We start from the raw sequence: 20,432 nt of genomic DNA, 5'->3' as shown, positions 1-20,432 counted from the left end.
TTGAATTACAAAAGTAGAACCTCTACATTTTCTTGGAGGTTGTAGCAGTACGGGTGAATGACGGATATCAGTGCAGATATATTCATTTTATTAATGAATCACTGTCTATTTTTTTGGTTTGCTCCTGCCTCCTTTTATTGGCATCGCAAAAACAAGGTTTCTTTTCCAAATGTGTAAGAGCCTGATCATCAGTGTATATAAAAATCCACTGATTCCTCAAAACCTTCAAGATCAGGTCAACAGTTTAAACATGACGTTGTGATAAATTCAAGATATTTGACGACAGCTTCGAGCAGTTATACCATCAAATCAGAACTCTCATCTATCTGCAACGCTCCATGGGACGCTCCTAGTGTTACAGTGTTGACTCGATGATGACCTGGAACAAGTGAGAAGTGAGAAACTAAGTATAGACTAAGATAACAGGCTACAGATGGAGAATTATGAAGAGCAGCTGAACCAATATCCCTCCAGTGTGTGTGTGTGTGTGTGTGTCGGCACAGGTCCAGTAGTCCTGCCCACACCACCTTCCAATGCTGTTTTCTCAGCTGCGCTCTCGGCGAGTGAGAAGAGGGAATAGTCTTCAGCGGATTCAGAGTCCAATCCCAGCTTGTTATCCTCCTGTGCTCGTCCCTTCTTCTGCCTCGTGTCCCACTGAAAACACACCTGGTGTGTGTGTGTGTACAAGGTAAAGCCTGTTGGCGCGAAGCTGAGTGCTTCTATTCATATCGCCCGCCGCGGTGACACAGCAAACATTCACGCACAGTATTTTCATTGCGAATGACCTTGTTGACATTTGGGAGTTATTGCCGTGTCCTACTCCAGGAGGCAAGTGGCACATTGGTTCTCGCCATCGGCACCAGCAGAGAAGATTAGTGGTTTTAATTGACTCATCATGCTTACTTATTCAATTATTGTGTTTAATTTTAAATGCATTATTATTTTAACATCACGTCCCAGTTAAAGCTCTTGTATAGGAAACGGTGAGATCCATTTAAAATACGTATTTGCAGGTCAAAAGTTTAGGGGTCTTCGTAAAAGGTCAGAGGTCAAATCGTATTTTGAACTCGGTCACAGTTGAAGGTCCAGAGACAAGAGAGAGAAGATGTTCATCTCTCAGGTCTCGTCCTCACATCGGGATTAGACAGGATGTGATTCGAGTCCTGGACTGGAACACTGTGTCTCCAGTCTGCTCTCCAACAACTCCCACTGCATCCGCTCGAGTCAGCTGACCGTGATGTTCCAGAGGAAAGAGTGGATCTAGAACACCACACTGTTAAAGTCAAAGATGTTTTTTTCATTGATTATTGATTGATAATTCATTATTGTAATGAAAAGATTGGTTTTGAATTTAAAAAGTGTGTCCATGAAGTAATAATATCCTCTATTCAAGAATTGTATTTACACAAAATAACAATTCTTAAATACATAATCATTTTCTTTCTTAAAGAAAACTGGATTTGTATAAACCATTTCTTCATGTTGCCGTAATAACTAGAAGAAAATCTGTTTTATGTTCTCATACGTCACCGTTGATTAGCGCTTTGAGACGACGTCTTGGAAGGAAAAGCCGATAGATTCCATCCAAAACGAAAACAAAACTCAAAGGAATGAAAGAACAATCTCTGTTGTTCAAGAGTGAATAATAAGCTCTTAGTTTTCGGCTTCATCTGAGACTAACATGATTCAATTTATTAACCTTATCAACCTAAAAATGCAGTTTCAAAGACACAGGTACATTATAATGTATAAATATACTGTACTGTATAATGTACCTATTGCTGCCAACCACCACTGGTATGTCTTCTTGAAAAAAATCCAAGCAAAGCAGTCGTTCCTTTGGGGGGTGAACAGGAGGGGGCTCAGCACACGGCCACAGCGAGAGCATAAAGTAGAACATTAGCGATACTCTTAGAAGGAAAATCTGTTGTCAAAGAGCAGAACAGACTAATTAAAGTAGAACCTATGTAGCTAGTGAGTACATGTTGATTTTTATCCTGAGTGAAAGTTATGAAGCTTGTTATTTGTTTTTGCTTGAATACATCCATTGCCGTATGTTTTTTCTTTGTGGTAAAAATAAGTTACAAAACAATGATCAAGCTAGTTTAGTACTTGTATATTTTGGAAAAAAAGGAGATAAGAAGTAGAAAGTACAATCCTTTGAAGTAAAATTCACATGTATAATCATTATTTTTGTAAATGAAAAAACGTTGCTAGAAACTAAACGTTACTTCATATCCATGAGAAACAGAGACACTTACCAGATGTGGAAGTTTTGTCCAAAGCTTGATTTTAAATAAATTAAATCCGTTTTTAGTGGTATATTCAAATATGATGGTAAAAAAAAAAAAAAAATCGATATAATGGCGACATTAAATGAAAATTGAAATATATTATATATATTATAACACAAATATTATTAATAAGATAACTTTCTTGGCTGGTCACGGGGTAACTGCTGAAAAATACCTTTCAGGCAGTAATAACCGATGAAAGAAAGTAATGATTGATACATGAACCTTCATACGGGGTGAAATCCTCGCAACACAAACTGCTCACATCAGGCCTGCAGTGTTGATCTAACTTTGTCACTCCGTTTGACATCATGAAACAATGGAGAACATTTACAGCATAAGTGGTTCCAGTGGTTTATGAAGCAGCACTACGTCAATGCTGACCTCCAGCTGCCCACAACGCACGCACGTACACACACACACACACACCACTCTAATAATACTCGGGAAGTGGGCGGAAAATACCATAGAACATTCTTAAGTGGTTTGGACGCGATTGTTTCCACTTGGCAGCAATGATGCTGCAAGATTCTGCTCAAGACATTAGATGCACTGCCATCTAGTGGTGTTCTTTCAGAATGCAACCTTTAAAAAAAAAAAGATAATAAATTTCGTTTTACAATTAGTTTTATTCCAAAACTTTACACACCAACAACAAAGACAAAAATAAAAACACATTGAGTTTGCATGTGCGTCTCACAGTTTTACCTCATAGAGTAAATACAAACCACAGAGACAAACCAGTAAAAGATAAGAGTCCAGTGAGTCGTCCCTTCATCATGGAGTGTTGCTAATAGAGTCTTTGGTCAGACCCACCCATGTAACCCGCCCCCCAAACAAACACCCGTCACCTCGGTCACTATCAGAGTTCATCCTGCAGAAAAAGAAATTCTCAGTTTTTAAAAAAAACTTATTTAGGTGTTTTTAGAAAAGATGGAACTTGCCTTTGGTGACGTTTCTGATTGTGGAAACAATTGCTGTAGTCGCGTTCTGATGAGGTCAGCGATACCCTTCGCGTCTCGACTGTTGACAAACTCTCCTTTCTGGTCCAGCTGCGTCCACAGAAACGTCAGTCCAGTTACAGCCGGTTTCAGACCAATAAATGAATTGACGCTGAAACAAACTCTCACCCTCTTCATCGGAAGCCGTGGGTAGAAGCGAACCGTGGGATAGGCTGTGATTCCCGCCATGGAACAGGTGTCATGATGGGCCTGACAGTCCACTTTACCAGCTCGCACCTCCCCCTTCAGCATCTGAGAAACACATCATGTCTTCAACAAGGTCCTCTTGATGTCCTTAATAAAATATACTGTTGATGCCTCACCCGAGCCAAGACCTCAAACTCTGGGGCAAACTGCTGACAGGGGCCACACCAGGGGGCGTAGAAGTCCACGACCCAGTGATCCCCACCAGACAGGACCAAGGATTTGAAGGTGTTTGGGTTCAGATCCACTGAGGCTCTTGGCAGGAAACTACACACACACACACAAACACACAGCGGGAGTCAAATCATGCGATTAATTGCGATTAATTAATTACAGTCATTATTAATGCTTTTAATCGCATTCATCTCCTTTTTAGTTCTTGCTTTACTCTTTTTGTCAAGAAGTTTTGCTTGAGATTTCAGGGCTTTTCTCAATCAATTTTAGGTGCGATTAAAATAGATTAATTAGATCAATTAATCAGACATTGTAACTAATGAATTTGTAGAATTTTCAATATTTCTACACCTATTTTGGTATTTATTCTCAGACAGGTAGTAATTTAATAGGCTTTCTTTTATCGACTTGTAAACATAGTCACAGAAAAGAGTATTTACAGAAGAAAAAATCTAAAAAAAATACGACAATAATTGCAGGAAATAAAAAAGTATTTATGGTAAATGTAAAGTAGAATTCCGACCTCATGGCCCAGGCTCTCAGTGAATTGGAATCTCTGTTCCAGCCGTTGTAGATCCTGAAGAAATACAGTCAGATAACCTCAAGCCTTCACTTTAAGAAAATCGTTACAAATTGGTGACGAGGAGTTGCTTACACGACTTGATCGGAATTCTTCGGGTTGCTGGGATACAGTCGCATCTCGGGGTACGCCCTCACGCCTTGACCCTGGCAGAACTTCTGGAAGCGCTGACAGTCGACGGAGCCCACGTGAAGCTGACCCGACACCATCTACGAGAGGAGGTTTAGCTCTTCTGTCAGAATTATTTTGGGGGAGTAAATTGTGTCAATTGTAACATACTGATTTACTGTTTTGAATAGGACATTCAAGATTTAACTATGTCAACAGTTTCATGAGTTCTAAGCTCAAAATAAATGTATGGAAATGGCAGAATGTGGCCCTCAGGCCTTCAAGGAATTATAGACAAATGCATTGAAGCCTTTAAAGAATGCCAAGCCATCATGTATGAGACGCTTTAAAGTGATGTTCAAGTGTTTTGTGTAGTTTTTGGTTCCGTACCCGAGCCATTCGTTTCCACTCCGGTAACAAAGCCATGCAAGGGCCGCACCAGGGAGCGTAGAAGTCTACGGCCCAGATCTGGTCTTTGGGACGACCTGCAAAAGACAATGGCAGGAACCGGATTAAATGAAGAGGCAGCAATTCTAGAAGTAAGAAAAAGGTTTATATCACAATGAATATATGTCGTTACACTGTTGTGAGGATGTGTAAGGATAAGTATCTTTTGGCCATGACATTATAAAATGTATTTTAATGTATTTTAATGTATACGATTTTATATGAAATGTATTCATTAAACATGTAAATGTATTTAATTATTTTTAAATAGTTTTTTTTCCTTTTCTTTTCTTTTAAAGGCTAAGTCAAAATAAGCATCATATCATAAAATTAGTTATATTTTTTGTTAAAGTTGAATTATTAATGAATCATTGAAAAAGAAAATCTCTCTACCTAAGCAGATGTAAAGTCTGTAATGATGATCCACCTGCAATGCTTTCATGGTTTTTAAACAACCCCCATTAGGTCAGACTATTACTGATGGTCTGATGACGCTTCATGAAGCAGTGTCGTTATGTTCAAAGTCCACTAGATGGCGGTCTCTGCACTATTTTCTTTTTGTTTTGGAAAAATGTTCAAATGAAACATCAGAAACAAAAGATCATTTTTAAACTGATGGCGCCACCTACTGACCTCTAAACAACATGACACTGTTGAATGAAGATTCATCAACACATCACTAATAGTCTGACCTAATAAGGGCCGTTTAAAAACCATGAAAGGATTGCCTGTGGCTCCCGGGACGCTTCTCAAACCTGGTTAACTTTCATATTTTATGACAAGATTAAATAATAAAATGGGAGCTACAGGGCAATCAATGTAATAGCAACATCAAATATTTGGTTTTACGGTGGGAAAGCAAACGTGGAAAAAAGGAGCTGGAATATTCTGGTTATACACAATTCACATTATTCAACAAAACACATGTTGGATGAAGTTTATGCAAACCTACCTTTCACTTTCTTTTCAAAACTGTCCGGGTCCAAGACCACCACCGATGGATTAACTAGATCCTGTACAAGAGGAACATTCAAAAGAATATTATAACATCTTTAAACATACAACGTTAGATGAGTTGGTAGATTGCAGCTTTATTAATAATTACAAAATACATTTTAAAAAATAAAATGAAAAGAATTAATATAAAACAGACCAAAAAAGTTACCTCTACGTGATTTGAGTCTTATGGTTGCCCTTGTTCAAAATTTAAAAATGATTAAAATATGAACCTTTGAGAAGAGGTTTTTGCAATCTATTTTTTTTTTACATCTGATAGAGCCTTACTGACAATTAAACACATTCAAATACGCTTGTATACATGGAAAGAGAGATAGAAAGGATAACAGGTCAAGATCAAAGAGCAATCTTCATTTCAACAACGGTTTTGTTAATATACACATGACATTTAAAAGAGTCACATGTTAGTGTTTGTATGATGAAGTCATACCTGTATGAACTCCAGGATGCCATTAGCTGAATGTTGTCCTTCATACTCGTGAACAGAGGAGCCATTGAAGATGACTGTGGTGGGATATGCTTGGACATTATACTGGAAACAAAAGGAAGAAGTCATGCCATCTGCACTGTTGAGTTACTGGAGCTTTGTTTTTACCAAAAAGCTGAAAATAGTCACAGCATTTATCACATTTGTCATTTATTTTCATTAGGTCAAGGTGAACGACTTCCACCACCACACATTTTTTCTCTCTGACCGTTCCCAATTCATTCAGTTAAAAACATTTTTCTCCGATCGATCCTCTGTCTCCACTGGTGTTCCTCAAGGTTCTGTCCTAGGTCCCCTTATTTTTATCTACCTCCTCCCCCTGGGTCACATTTTTGGAGATTTAACATCACTTTCCACAGCTATGCTGACTCTGTTGTCACATCCCATCAACATAGTCTAAATTTAATAAGTTGGTAAACCCCAAACAAACAGATTGGACTTAACATTTATAAGACATTTTGTATGTATAGATATTATATTTTGGATTATAATGCTGCTGTAACATATTGTGGTATTTTCACAAGCAACATTCCATGTGTTTTTGACTTTAATATTTACAAATTTATGATATTTCAAAATCTTTGCCAAAAACATTTGCCACTGAAATAATAAAAAATAAAAAAGTAGAAAAAGAAACGTTCGTATAAAGTGTGCGTTTGTACCTGTGAACATAAACTTTGATGGATGGTGCAGTCCAGCGTTCCAAACTTCATCTGACCCACCAATTGGATCGAAGCTTTCCTCAGTTCAGGAAGCAAAGCCCGACACGGTGGACACCACTGTGGACGAGGACGACAAGTGTGTTTATAAAATCTCTTAAATAAATAAAATCCTTTGATTTACACATCTGAAGCCAAACAAAATCTTATTAAAATAATATTTCTTCTTTTATTATTTTATCAATTAGTCAAGTAATGATAATCGAACAACAAAGACTATTAGCCCGTAAAATCAGTGCATTATCTGTGAAGAAATACATACATTCTTATCGTTATTGTAACTCTTAAACAAGAACTTTATATCAACACATTTCAGTTAACTAACTAAATCTGTCTACACAAGAAAACATAATTCATTTTCATAACTGTTTTAATGAATTTGAATGAATCATAATTCAAGAGTTAATTGACAAATCACTTCAAGGTTCACTTACAGGAGCGAAGAAGTCGACCAACCAAGGCTCCTTCCTGTCCGAGGGGAAGTTGTCCGGCCTGAGCGTCGTCACGTGCGCACGGACACTGTCTTTAGCAAAAGCTACGATGTTGTACAACACATCTTTGCCTGCGGAGCGGAGGAGATGTAAGAGGACGATCTAACTCGATGAGCTTCGAGCGGCGACTCTGACCGTGGTGGATCTCAAAGTCGTGGACGCCCAGTCCTTTGAAGATAGCCAAGCAAGGTTTGGTGATGTAGAGGGAGCGGCACAGCTCAGAGTCTTTGGTGCAATCCACTCTTCCGACCTGAGGACGAGAGACTCATGGAGACGTGCGGAGAAGAAAAAGAGCCGTCGAGTCGCGACACCTACCTGGATGTGGTCACTACTGAGGAGCGCCTGCAGCTTCTTGTATTCATGCGTGCCTTCCTTTCTGCCTCCGAAGGTGAAACTGATTAACCAGCGATGATGGGCTAACTTGTTCTGACGTGAAGAAATAAACTCAGTTATATTCAGGGAGTGAAATCATCATAATCTTGCAAACGGTACCTCGAAGTTATCACTGCTGACAAGTTGCAAATCAGGCAAATGTTGGATGACCATGTTGTAGATGTCCCTAAAATCCAAAGACCTGAGCCACTAGAACACAGAAAAGGCTGAATCAGCAAACATTTGCTCAGGTGTTCATATCGCACAGAATACAACATGTAGGAAAGCAAAAGTTGACGTGTACATCCTGGTGCTTCCATCAGTGGATGCGTGAGCACTCGCAGTAGAGATACTCGAGGTTTGGCCTTTTAATAATAGCAAATATAATGTTAAAAATAATTGGCAGCAATAGTAAGCTTGCATTTATTACAAATGAATTATCTTATTTTAGTAGAAAAACTACTACATAAAGCAACTATATGTGATGTTTAAGTACCATTGCTACGATAAGTTTTAGAGCCATTATTCATGTTTAAGCCCATTTTGAAGTAAAACTATAAAAAACACATATTTTTAATTGTGTATTTTTAAGGTAAGATCCCGTTTAAGATATTCTGCAGTTTTGACAGTAAACAATATAATAATAATTAAGAATTTTGAATTTGAATGAAAATAACTTTTTTCTTTAAAAACCCAGACTCAGAACAGGTCCAGTTATGAACGGAGTGATTTTTTGGTGTGTTTGCTTATTTCTTCAAATATATAAACAGTATATTTAGGGCATCTAAAACTTTATTACTCAAATCCTGGTTTTAAAACCATGGTTTTGTTTGTCAAACAGAATATCATATGTTATAAAAAATACTTTTCTTCTACATTTGTTTGTATGTATTTTTCTGAATGATAAGGCAATGGGATTTTTTTTCGAAAACAATTTGTCCTTACAATATTGCCATACTGAGTGGCTCTGAAATAAATACAAATAAACACCTTTAGAAATTAATAACTTAATAATCACTAGATTTTAGTGTGGGACTGTAAAAGGGGGACATACTGTGGAAGTTTCACTTCTTCGTTGTTTAGATTTATTTGCCATGCATGGTAGATATTTGATCATATTCTCAATTTTACCACCAAACAAGATAAGTGTAGATTAAGACAAACACAATTATTAAGGGAAATGAGGGAAACAATGAGAGAAAAACGGTATTCCTTAAATCACGTGTCAGATGAGTGTCACATGGTTTTATGTTTACACATTGAAAGAGAAAACTTGTCATTTATCAGGGACACAAATCTAGGAGTTTCAAAATAATATTTTTTAAATCAGGTCCTAAGGGGGAACCTGTGTGTGACAACGCTCGCCTCAGGTAAATGACGGTAAATAGCAGCGGCTATGGAATGATCCTGCAGGCAGACGAGGTAAAATGGCTGCTAACTGGTGCAGCAAGAAGGGGAGCGGTGACGACAGGAATGTGATGACATAGGAACATCCTAGAGATAATTATGTAGTCTTTGATCACACACTTCAGGCGTTCATCAGAATTGTCAAATAGCCAATAATAAATAATGAATTCTTATGATCTGTGCCTCACCAGTACACTGTCTTGTAGGTCCAAGGAACTTCCAGGGGGGAACAGAGCTGTGGCTCCACTAGTAACCTGACACGAATAAGCAAAATAACCACAATGATTTTTTTTATTGTTGATAAATCATCAAAATAGTTGCCATTTTGTAAAAAAAAAGTTGTTTTTCTATAGTTATTTTCCTGAGCGTCTTACCTGGAAACTCTCACATAGCTGCTCCTGTGTTTGACAGTCAATCCAACCGACCTTAACAAGGCCGTCCTTTAAAAACAATATTCATATTGTGGTTATATTTTTATGGTTTTATGTGGAAACTATGAACCTTCCTGGTCGTGTTGTGATCATATTTGACCCAATTACAACTCAAAACACTTAATTAAAAAGGAGAAAAGGAGAATATTTGTGATAAAATAGGTTAAATTTACAGCTGTAATATTAATGAAAAGCAAGTATACGCCAAATTGTTATCAGTTAAGTAGTTTGACTCCCTCATGAGGGCCACATAAACAGTCTCAAACGGCCAGACTTTGCTGCATTACTCAATATTGTGATTCATTGTTTATAAGTGAAAAAAAAAAAATGGAGGCGATAAATTATTTTTATGTAAAATTAAAAGCAGTTAAAACACAACATGGATGTTTAAGAAACCGTTATGTTACTTTAATGACATAATTTTTAATAATAAATAAATTTAAAAAAATCTTACCAACATTCCTGCCAGCTTCTGTCGGGTTTTTTTCTCCAAGCAGTCTAAAAAGAATAATAATAATAATTTATACCTTAATAATAATGAGCTTATTAACTATGAACTGGAGGCAGCATCAGTTATTTTACCTCCGCTTTGAGAACAGAAGGTGATCAGCCAACCCATTCCTGAAGCGAAGGCGTTCTCTATTTCCTTGAAGACATTGCCTGAGCACAAGAACAGATGAAACGAGGGTCGAACCTCAGTGACGGAGTTGAAAAAGGAATTTAATTCTTTGACGGACGACAGGTCACCTTGCCAGAGCTCAGTGACGGTCGTCGTAATGAACTGCATGGAGAAGCGGACCAGGGTTTCCTTAACTCGGTTTCCGGTGAACTTCTCTGGTCTCTGAGGAAGAGAATAAGGTGCTGATAAATGGAAATACAACATTTTTCTATCACAAACTATACGACGACTCAGCAAGATGCGTTATCTCAGTTGTGTTCACTGATGACAACAAGAAGTCAACAAACCTGTTGTGCTCGGTATACAAAGAGACTTGGGTAACTCTGGATGCCTTTGCTTCGACAGAGGTAGTTGTTGTCGCCACAATTCACCGCTCCGATTCGGATAATGCCGTCCATCTCCTTGGCAAACTCCCTCCACTGACGAGCAGAGAGAAGAGTTGTTTGTGTCAAAACCATATTTCCCACAAAGAAAACAGTCCAAGCATGAAAGAGGTTATTTTCCCCGTTACCGTGGGAGCGAGGTCGTGACAATGGGAGCAGCGTGGAAAGTAAAAGTTGATGAACCAGATTTCTCCGGAGTTTACTGCAGCATCTGTAACACGACAAATCATTCGATTATTTTTGATTCTCGACTGCTTCAATGAGAATATTACTGGGTTTTTACTGGGAAGTCTGGCTTCTATTCGCCACACATCAGCCGACAGAAGAACAAAGTGCAAACAAGAAATAAAGTGGACGTGGATAACCAAGATATGATCATAAATGTATTGATCAAATTTTCAAATACTAAAAAAGGTGAGAGCTGTAACCCAGGGATGTCCAAACCTTTTTCCCAGTGAGCCTCACTTAAGAACTAGCTAGGGGCCAAATTCCCTTGAGAGTTGTTTCAATCAGAAGTTTAAAATAGGAAGCGTCTATATTGGAAAACAAAAACAAAAATCTTTTTCTCATACAGACCGTATTTCTTTTATTAAAATTTAGGAATCAGCACTAGCATCTTCCCTTTGGGTTGTTTTTTTATTCGACTCTTATTCCAAAAGCTTTTTTGTATTTAAACGACTCTTATTTTTAATTTAATAAAGTTTTTTTTTTTTTTTTTTAATAAAGTTTCTAACAAAGGCCACAGGCCGATTGAAAACTTCTCCAGTGGCCACACTTTGGACTTATCTGATAAGCCGAAAATACAACCTATATGCGACAAAAACACTTTTTAGGATCTGTTTTTGTTTTTGTTAACCACAGCTGCGCCTCCACATAAGAGAGTTTTTGTAAACTTAAATTACAATTCTAGTAGACAAACAAACAGCACTGAAATAACGTAAAATTCTGCCTCTTACCAAAATCACCGCTGTCCAAGGTGATGATTTCTAAATCCTCATCATAGATTCCTGAGTGTGAAGACAAATGGATTTTTTTTTTAATATATTAATGCATTTTAATGTCACATTGCTTTAATAATTCATGCCCACCATGGAAACTTACCAAAGTCATATCGGTAATAGTTCCAGCTCTCGTAGCGATTGCTCTGCTGCTCATCCAAACCTTTCTCCCCGTATTTATCGTACTTCTTCCTGAGGTCTTCGTCCTTCAAAACCTCGTACGCACGATTTACCAGCAGGAATTTGTCATGGGCTGATGCATCACCCTGTTACAGAAGACAAATGTTTTATGAAATAATGGTTGGTGTTTTACATTTGGAGATAACATTTGTGATTAAATAAACAAACCGGATTCTTGTCAGGATGCATGGTCAGTGCCAGCTTCTTAAAGGCCTGTCGTATCTCTCTGGTGGTGGCCTCCCTGCTGACTGCTAGTAATTTGTAGTAGTCCTGGTCCCCTTCAGCCAACACCAGCACCAGAGCGAGGATGAGCAGAGGGATCGTAATCCTACAGCAGGGATGCGCGACCCGGGCCTGCGACCTTGCATTCATCGCCAGGTCTCCTGTGTCAGTGCTCACTGACCCTGAAAGGATAATCAAGCAAAGTTAAGATTAGTGTGATAAGATGAAAAGACAAATAACATGTGTTGACATGTGGTAGCAACTATGAGAATGTGCGTTTAAAGAACTAAAGGTCATCAATCTTGTCGATCTGAAACATACGTGAGTTAACGAAGAGTATTAAAATATTTTTATTTTTGTGTCTGAGATGATGTTGGATTCTGATCTTTACCAAACTATGGTCCACCTGTTTACATGTTCCATATAACGAGTGTATAAACACGTTCTCTAACTTTTACTTCTACTGAAATGTGTGGAACATTTTTTCATTTATTTTGCATGCAAGTTTTCCATGAACACATTTAGCAACAATTGGACTTATTTTGTCAAACCCTTTCTAAAGAAAATATACAGTAACTAATAAAAAAATTACTTTCGACAAATCATAACTGTTTGAGGTGCACAGAATTTAAAACAATCATAATCACAAATATCTGATTTTATTTTTACATTTTCTGGGCCCATGTGAGACTTTAATTCATAATAAACAGAACATTATGTAGACTGTTATATTTAAGATATGCAGTAAATTGTACTAGTTTTTCATAAATGACTTACAAATATGTTGCATATAGCTTTTTCAAAACACTCAAGGTTACAGTTATTTGGTATTTACCTTCAATACATTTGTTCCCTGAATTTGGGCAAGGAAGCAAAGGTGAGGATTTATGTTTACTGGGTCAATATTCCAATATTATGTTAACCACGTGATACTCGGTGGTTTTCATGAAGAAAACATACAGATTATTCAACAGGCAAAGTAAAAGTTAAGAGTTATTATTTATTCCCATTATTTTACAAAAGGTTTCTTTCACACAAACATATAAGACGAGAAAGTCCAATATTTGTCATAACGAGCTTTAGTTTAGGACCAAATATGTTTTAATAAAGATGTGTAAATAATAACATGTATCATAATGTCTATGTTACTGAAGAAGGGGACTGACCCAGTCAGGGAATGTGTTGATATCTCGATGTCCTGACGTTAAAAATAGACATTTAAAATATGTTATTTTTACGACACATTTACTAAGCACGTATAACTCATTTATTTTGGTGACTTTGGTTTGTTAAATCGTGACGTGGAGGATCATACTCATAAACAAGCTAAGCTAGTTAGCAGCAACACTTTTGTCAATTACCAGCTAATAAGAGAGTCGGTTGGTTGTTGACAAAACTTTGCACGGGTCTCAAGTTCCATGAACCAGTAATAAAAAAAACTTTATGTCGTGAGTACATTACCTCTGTATGTGGAGAAAGTACCAGAAGCAGCTGCGCGTCTTCAGATCCGCTCCAGCATCCGTAACTCACCGGTATCAAGCTAGGGAAGAGAGAGAGATTCATTTCCGGTTAGGAAATTCCACAATATTTGTCTAACGTAGTCTTTCATCGCGTGTCTCATTTTACATGGTATAGTAATTCTTACTTCAACAATTAATTTAAATATATAGAGCTTTTATAAGTATGAATACTTTAATTCATCTACCATAGATTACAAAAATAAGTAACTTTGTGCTTGTATTATGTTGACTACCGGAATTGGATTTTACAATAGTCTAACTTTACCAATGTACAATCCTGTACGATACGTAATCAAAGTGATGTGGGATTTAAAAAATGTATTTGATCGTAAGATGTACATTCGTTATCGACAAATTACTTTAAATATTATTTTAAATCGGTATGAAATAGTGTATTCTCTAATATATTGGAAGTGTCGTGCCCAAGAAGTAAAGTAAAAAGTAAGTTAAAGTAACTAAAACTAAGAAAAATGATGCATTGTATGTCATAAAATGACATTTTCTTTTGTTTTCTCCAATCGATTATATGCTCTAACTTCCAGATTATTATTGCAGCAAAGTGGGGAAATGTAAATGCTTTTTCTAATATCTTCTTCTTTTCTTTTCGGATGCTCCCTTTAGGGGTAGCAACAGCGGTTCAAGCTTTCTTCCAAAAATAACCTAGATATTAGATACACACTTTTAAAATTTGATGTCGAAGTTTTATTATTATTATTATTAATATTTCGGTGTGATTTGCTCCTGCGTTACTCCCATGAAAGCAAATCAGTCATATCTATTTTTGTCCTATTAATTCACATTTAAAAGCCATTTAATTTCTTGTTTTAAGAAGCAAACAAGATGTTTTGAATATTATTCTTTAAACAAAATATCTGAAATAAGTGAAAATCAAATACAAGGAAGAAAAACAATCATTTTATAAACAAAAGTCAATTTGCAATATTGATCGCAAATCGCTAGTAACTTGATTTCCATATTTCAGACCGTGATCATTGTTTGAATTCAATGTTGGTGATTTGTTTTGCACTTACTTTAACCGGGTTGAAATTAGTTTACAAATAAAACTGACTTACTGTTACAATAACGTAAACCGCAGTACGTGTGTTTTGTCCCTGTGTCCTTCCTGTAGTGACGTCATCAACTAACCGACGCTCCTGAACATGCGCACTAGATTCGATCGTGTGGCCGGGCAACACACTGACAAGCTAACTCCTCTGCAAAACTTTACTCCTGTTTTACGCAACTCAAAATTTTTACCATTTATTATCCTTCATGCAAAATGAGAGCATTATTTTAAACAACTTTCGAGTGTGTTTTTGTTGCGTCATTATTTCACTGCGACACACTTTAGATTTTTTTGAAAACCGCGGCCAGGAAGTCAAGTGAAATGGATTTACCGAGTAAGTAAATCTTTTAAAATAATCTTTATGGAAAGGGTTTGAAGCAACTACAATTGTTCCGGATAGTTCGATCATCTCTATAACGTTAATTTAATGAGTAAAAACGTTAAATCTGTCCATGATGGTTAACATTTGTTGTTGTAGCTCCAGGACAAGCATGTTGTGAAACAATAGTTTCCTCTCCTGATGATCCTCTGCTCAATAGATAATGTATTTTCTATTTGAGCACAAACAAATCTTCTAATACTTGTATTTATCTTCCCTGGACCCGCCCAAATCAAAACAGAAAGAAGACATATTAGACAATCACAGCATTTCAACTTTGTTATCTTGAAACGTACTCTATTTATTTGGCTTTGATCCCCGAACCGTTAGTCTTTTATGTTTTTATTTGTCAGCTTCAACATTGGTTGTCTGTAAGTGTGTGATAAGTATAATACTGATTCAAAACTAAATATTGTTTTATTTGATCCTGTAGTAGGTTCAGAACCGATGTCATTGGGGTCCCCTACATCTCCAAAAATGACCGCCGGGGCCCAGTTCCTGCCTGGATTCCTGATGGGGGACCTGCCGGCTCCGACGAGTCCACAGCCCCGGTCGTTCACCCTCAACTCGCCGATCCTGGAGAGCACGAGAGGTGCAACAAGACGACTCAAAAAACTAAACCCAAGTCATGTCCTCATAAACGTTTTGTATTTGAAGGAGGTGGCGGTGCCGCTCCACCGCCCGTCGTGCCCACACCGAAGGAAAAGAGTGGAGCCCCGCCCGTCCGAAGCATTCACGATGAACTTGTCATGTCCGGAACCCCCCGGAGTGGACATCGACAGGTAGGTGTTGCTCCCCATTGAGTTCAATGCTGAAGAATGTTAGCCGCGTCTAGATGCGTCATCTTGTCCATGACTCATGTCTAATGATCTTGATTCACAAAAAATCTGTGCCTTTTGAATCTTATTGACAATATATTGGTAGATAGAGTTGTGAGGGGAGAAACTGATACACAGATGTTTATCAATATTTAATGATGGAAATCCCGCAATACTTTGGTATTGAGTGAGAAAGAGAGGATAGTATTGATGCCAGCTCCAGCTTCTTTTATATCTGATGTTTGCACATATTCTGTCTTTCAGTTCTATTAATTCAACTTGAGAGTAGTGGAACAATCACAAGATGTCACTAGAATTCAGTGACCCCTAACATTTTTCCGAAAATTCGTATCATGAGCTGATTGTATAGTTTTCTAATCGTATTGTGAGAGTTGTGTGTCGCTACAGCCTTGTTGCTGGATAGTGTCACACCAGACCTTTGTGACCCAGGGTTGTTGTTTGTTGTTGTTGTGTGATGCCTTCATTTTCTTATCTTGTTCAAAAAAAACCCCATTTGTTTCACATTTTGTTTAACATTATCTTACCATGATATTCACCTGCATAGAAAATCTTTGCACATTCAAAGTCAGTATATTATTGATGATATATTATTATATCATTACCTGTGTTTAGCAAAATTCTTAAATTTCATGGCATAATTTTCTTTTTTAATTCAATGCTATGTCTTTTTCTAATTTTGTCTGCCAGTTCCAGTACTCAATATTCCTGCTTTATATTCCACCATAACTTCAAAATTAGTCCCTTTTTTATCATAATTATATATGTAAAAGAAAATGAGATTTCCACTAATTACAACAACAACACCAAAAAAGTCTGCAACCACATTAAGTGTTTAATGTTTACACTGCGTTGTGAATAATAACGCGTTTCAATTTCACCTTGATATAAATAAATAAAGAATGTAATGTATAGTATAACATTAATTTGTAACTCTTTGTATCAAACGATGGGGCTTTGTCATTGTGAACACATTGACAAATCCAATTGTAGCAGGCAAAACTTTAATTCCTTTGACTTTACTGATTTCATGTGTGTTTCCAGTCTTTTCCGGTCATGCAGTCTCCTCTGGCGGCACGTTACCCTTCCACTCCAGGAGGTACCAACATTTGATACATGCCTACAGTGATGAACACAGAGCTCTGTCCAACAGGACTAGATTACTGAAACCATGTTAACATTTTCTTTAATGCACGCTTTTCGTTGATTTTCTGAGACCACTGTGTTTGTCTCGATGGTGTCTTGACCTTTTAAGTATATATTTTATTGAGCGCTTTGTGACCCTGGTCTAGAAAAGCGCTCTTTAAATATTTCTTACTTGCTTACTTAAGTAATTTAGTAGGAAAATGGAGATTGTTCCAATAATCAAACGAGTGTCTCGTCTGTCTCCTCAGGCTATGCGTCTCCTAGTGTACAGCATTTGTGTCTGTCTCCAGCTCAAGTGGATCCTTTCTACAGTCAGGGAGAGTCTCTGTCAGCCGATGATCAGCTGGATCAAACCTGGGTCACAGTCTTCGGGTAACTTTCTTTATTATCCCCTATATGTACGGTTTGCTTTTATTCAGACAAATCTATTTAATTTTCTTTGTGTTTGAACCAGATTCCCTCCAGCCTCCGCCTCCTACATCCTCCTACAGTTTGCTCAATACGGAAACATCTTGAAGCACATGGTGAGTCCTTCACGAGACTAGACTGAGAGACATGAAGGACAACTACCAGTTTGATCCTCAACAAGAAAGCAGTAGAAAAGTTGCTTGACAACATATTATAAACACGTTAATATTTAACAATTCATAGATTCTTAAGATCAGAAAAGTTTCTCAAAAATGTTTACAGTTAATGTTAATCCTCTTTATTCCTGTGGCCCCAGATGGCTTCTCCAGGAAACTGGATGCATCTACAGTATCAGTCGCGACTACAAGCCAGAAAGGCCCTGTCCAAAGATGGGAAGGTGTTTGCAGACGCCATCATGGTTGGAGTGAAGCCCTGCATAGACAAGGTGAGTGAACGTTTCTCCTAACTGACCAAACACGAGTACAAATAAACTAGTACCAGAGAAGTCAGGGATACGAAGAGTATCAACTACAAAGACTGGCAAGACAGTTTTACAGGGACCGTCCTCCAAATAATAAAGCATTCAATTAAAAAATTAAATGATTGATGTTTGCATCACTTCACTTATACAAAGAACATGTCTATTTCAATTTGGTAAATTATTTATTTTAATGTATTTTCTTATTAATACTGGTAAGTAACTCCAAATATACCACACAAATGTGCCCAAATTTAGCAAAAGATGATATATTTCTTCACTAAACTTTTCAGAAATATTTCCATGCAAAATGTCTAATAAAGATTACTGCTTGTTTATTTTTATTTTATTATTAGCCAGTTAATGCATATTATATTCCTATATTTATTCAACCTAGAATGGAAAGAGTTCACCTTTTTAACTGACAATTAACTGTAAATAAATACCATTATTTTTGGTAATAGTGTGTCATCATTTTCATTGAGAAAATAAATCTCCCTAAATTTTCTCATTCCTTTTTGGCAGTTTTAATTTAAACTTTACTTGATGTTGTGTGTTCATGTTTGGCCTACTAAAAGCCCTGGGGCCAAATTATTTAATTTGATGTGGCCCAACATAAAAAATGATATTTATATATAATATATAATATATACTCCGACTTGGATAGAGTTTAATATTAGGCGTGTGCATTGTAACACTCCTCATGCACAGTGTTTCACCCAAACACAATTTAGCCCTGAAATTATTAACTTCTACTGACCAAACTTAACTACTACTACTTGACAACATTTTGCCTCCAAATATTTCTGCCAGAATGTTCCGCAATAATACTCCACAAAATGTAGCCCAGAATTAAACAGACAGAAAAAAAACCTCATAAGTATTTATTTTTATTATTCAAAATACGTTTAACGTCAATTAACTTATTGATAAACTTTACATTTATTGATTGGTTGCTGTTTTTGGCAACTTCTCTATTCATGAATATTCTTGGTTGGATTTACAGCGATTCTGATGACTTGCTTGCAGCAGCTGTTCCTTTTAAAACACGCCTTCCAAAATCAATATTCATTTTTTAATAGCATGCAATCGTTTCAAATAAATACACCTACCAGTGACTGACTTGTATCTTTTGAGGGAAACATTTCTACTACACGTGTGATTTGACTTACATTTGTTTTAATTTTAGACATTCTATTCTTCTCTATAAAAAGCTACGGGTTGATAAATGGTCCATATTTCCTAAAGTATCTGTTTGACTTGAATCTCCTCGTCAGAGCGTCATGGACCACACTGAATCGATCTCCTCTCCTCACTCTTCATCCATCCTCCCATCCACTCCTCGCTCGTCCATCCGACCTCTGACCGCCACCTACAGGACCGGCGGCAACGACAACCAGGTGACTCTGATCTCTGAGCAGCATCTTGACGTCTTCTCACCCAAAGTCCTTATTTAAAGCAGATTTTTTGTTTGTTCCATCAGGTGCTCACAGACCGACAGACGCCCAGGAAAGATGAGAGCTTTGTTTCTAAAGCAATGGAGTATATGTTCAGCTGGTAACATCACAAAAATCAATACCTTTCTAATCGTTAATAAAGTCTTTTGAATACATATTATCAACTGTCATTCTCTGCTTGTACACTGGGTGTCGCTGTGTGCAAAGATACGGACGAGAGTCGACGATTTGCTGAGATTGTGGTTGCAGCTCCCTTTAGAAGTTTTTTATTTATAAACTTATCGTCAACAACTAGACTCGACCCTCAGTTCTTGTCATAGAATGAGTGCGAGGCAGTTAAAACCTGTCCATGCCGAAAACCAATTTTGGTCAAAGCTGGAGCTTCACTGTTTTTTCTTGAAAGATAAGGAAGTAGTTTGTTGCCATCGTTGAACACTTATTTTAAACTGTTAATTACGGACGACCATCGAGATGTTCCTTCAGTGTAAAAGATATTTTCTGAAGGTGGGTGAAAGTGTTTGTAACGCAATCGTTTACATTTCTATTTGTTTTTTTTATCTCTAAAGCTTGGCGTTGCTTTTTTATGCAATGAAATGAAATAAACATTAACAGTTGTTGTGTTTGTTTTTTAATATTAAACTAGCCTTGTCTTACTTATATCGAGCATTTTGTTCCACTGATGTACTGTCTTTGAAATGTTTTTGTAGCAGTCTGCTGTGTGACCTGCGAAGAATAACACTTTAGTGTCTGATTAATAAGTTTAAACAACCCTTAATAAATTGCAAAACATTGTAGGTCGAAACATCCAAATAAAAAAATAAAAAAGGATCAAAACAATGACGTAAAACCAGTAAAAAACAAATCAAATGTTGCAAATGTATATTTTTTATTTCTTGCAATAGTATAATTTATATAGAAATAACTGAAAAAAAATAAAGCGTTAAGCAA

General features: G+C 37.0%; 2 protein-coding genes across 2 annotated transcripts; one reads left to right on the top strand and one right to left on the bottom strand.

The window, feature by feature from the left end:
* Positions 1-2,903: 2,903 nt before the first annotated feature.
* Positions 2,904-13,720, bottom strand: dnajc10 (DnaJ (Hsp40) homolog, subfamily C, member 10). The gene is made up of 25 exons (XM_087803757.1): positions 13,656-13,720; positions 12,141-12,376; positions 11,896-12,058; positions 11,751-11,801; positions 10,923-11,005; positions 10,699-10,830; positions 10,480-10,573; positions 10,315-10,392; positions 10,187-10,230; positions 9,676-9,741; positions 9,490-9,555; positions 8,015-8,104; positions 7,838-7,948; positions 7,658-7,772; positions 7,466-7,593; positions 6,975-7,091; positions 6,256-6,357; positions 5,761-5,821; positions 4,752-4,846; positions 4,329-4,462; positions 4,197-4,250; positions 3,619-3,766; positions 3,425-3,547; positions 3,239-3,346; positions 2,904-3,168 (listed from the first exon to the last, which is right to left on the bottom strand). The coding sequence occupies exons 2-25, from the start codon at positions 12,342-12,344 to the stop codon at positions 3,157-3,159; spliced, it is 2,379 nt and encodes a 792-aa protein (XP_087659883.1). The 5' UTR covers positions 12,345-12,376; positions 13,656-13,720; the 3' UTR covers positions 2,904-3,156.
* A 1,155-nt stretch (positions 13,721-14,875) lies between these two features.
* Positions 14,876-20,098, top strand: nup35 (nucleoporin 35). Its single transcript, XM_087804058.1, has 9 exons — positions 14,876-15,114; positions 15,593-15,751; positions 15,817-15,941; positions 17,040-17,094; positions 17,390-17,513; positions 17,596-17,665; positions 17,866-17,994; positions 19,305-19,427; positions 19,511-20,098. Exons 1-9 carry the CDS (start codon positions 15,102-15,104, stop codon positions 19,586-19,588), a joined length of 876 nt encoding a protein of 291 aa, XP_087660184.1. The 5' UTR covers positions 14,876-15,101; the 3' UTR covers positions 19,589-20,098.
* The last annotated feature ends 334 nt before the right edge of the window (positions 20,099-20,432 follow it).

The sequence above is a fragment of the Callionymus lyra genome, chromosome 12 (genome assembly GCF_982586985.1).
Source record: "Callionymus lyra chromosome 12, fCalLyr1.hap1.1, whole genome shotgun sequence".
Lineage (NCBI taxonomy): Eukaryota > Metazoa > Chordata > Actinopteri > Syngnathiformes > Callionymidae > Callionymus > Callionymus lyra.
The sequence above is the reverse complement of the archived record's forward strand: the minus strand, read 5'-3'. Positions and strand labels throughout refer to the sequence as shown.

Coding starts and splice junctions, on each gene's coding strand:
- nup35 (XM_087804058.1), top strand. Junction 15,752..15,816: donor GATCCTGGAGAGCACGAGAG/GTGCAACAAGAC, acceptor TTGTATTTGAAG/GAGGTGGCGGTGCCGCTCCA. Junction 17,514..17,595: donor ACCTGGGTCACAGTCTTCGG/GTAACTTTCTTT, acceptor TGTTTGAACCAG/ATTCCCTCCAGCCTCCGCCT.
- dnajc10 (XM_087803757.1), bottom strand. CDS start 12,344: ATGAATGCAAGGTCGCAGGCCCGGGTCGCGCATCCCTGCTGTAGGATT. Junction 4,847..5,760: donor TTTTGAAAAGAAAGTGAAAG/GTAGGTTTGCAT, acceptor TGTCTTTTGCAG/GTCGTCCCAAAGACCAGATC. Junction 4,463..4,751: donor AGTGGAAACGAATGGCTCGG/GTACGGAACCAA, acceptor CTCCTCTCGTAG/ATGGTGTCGGGTCAGCTTCA.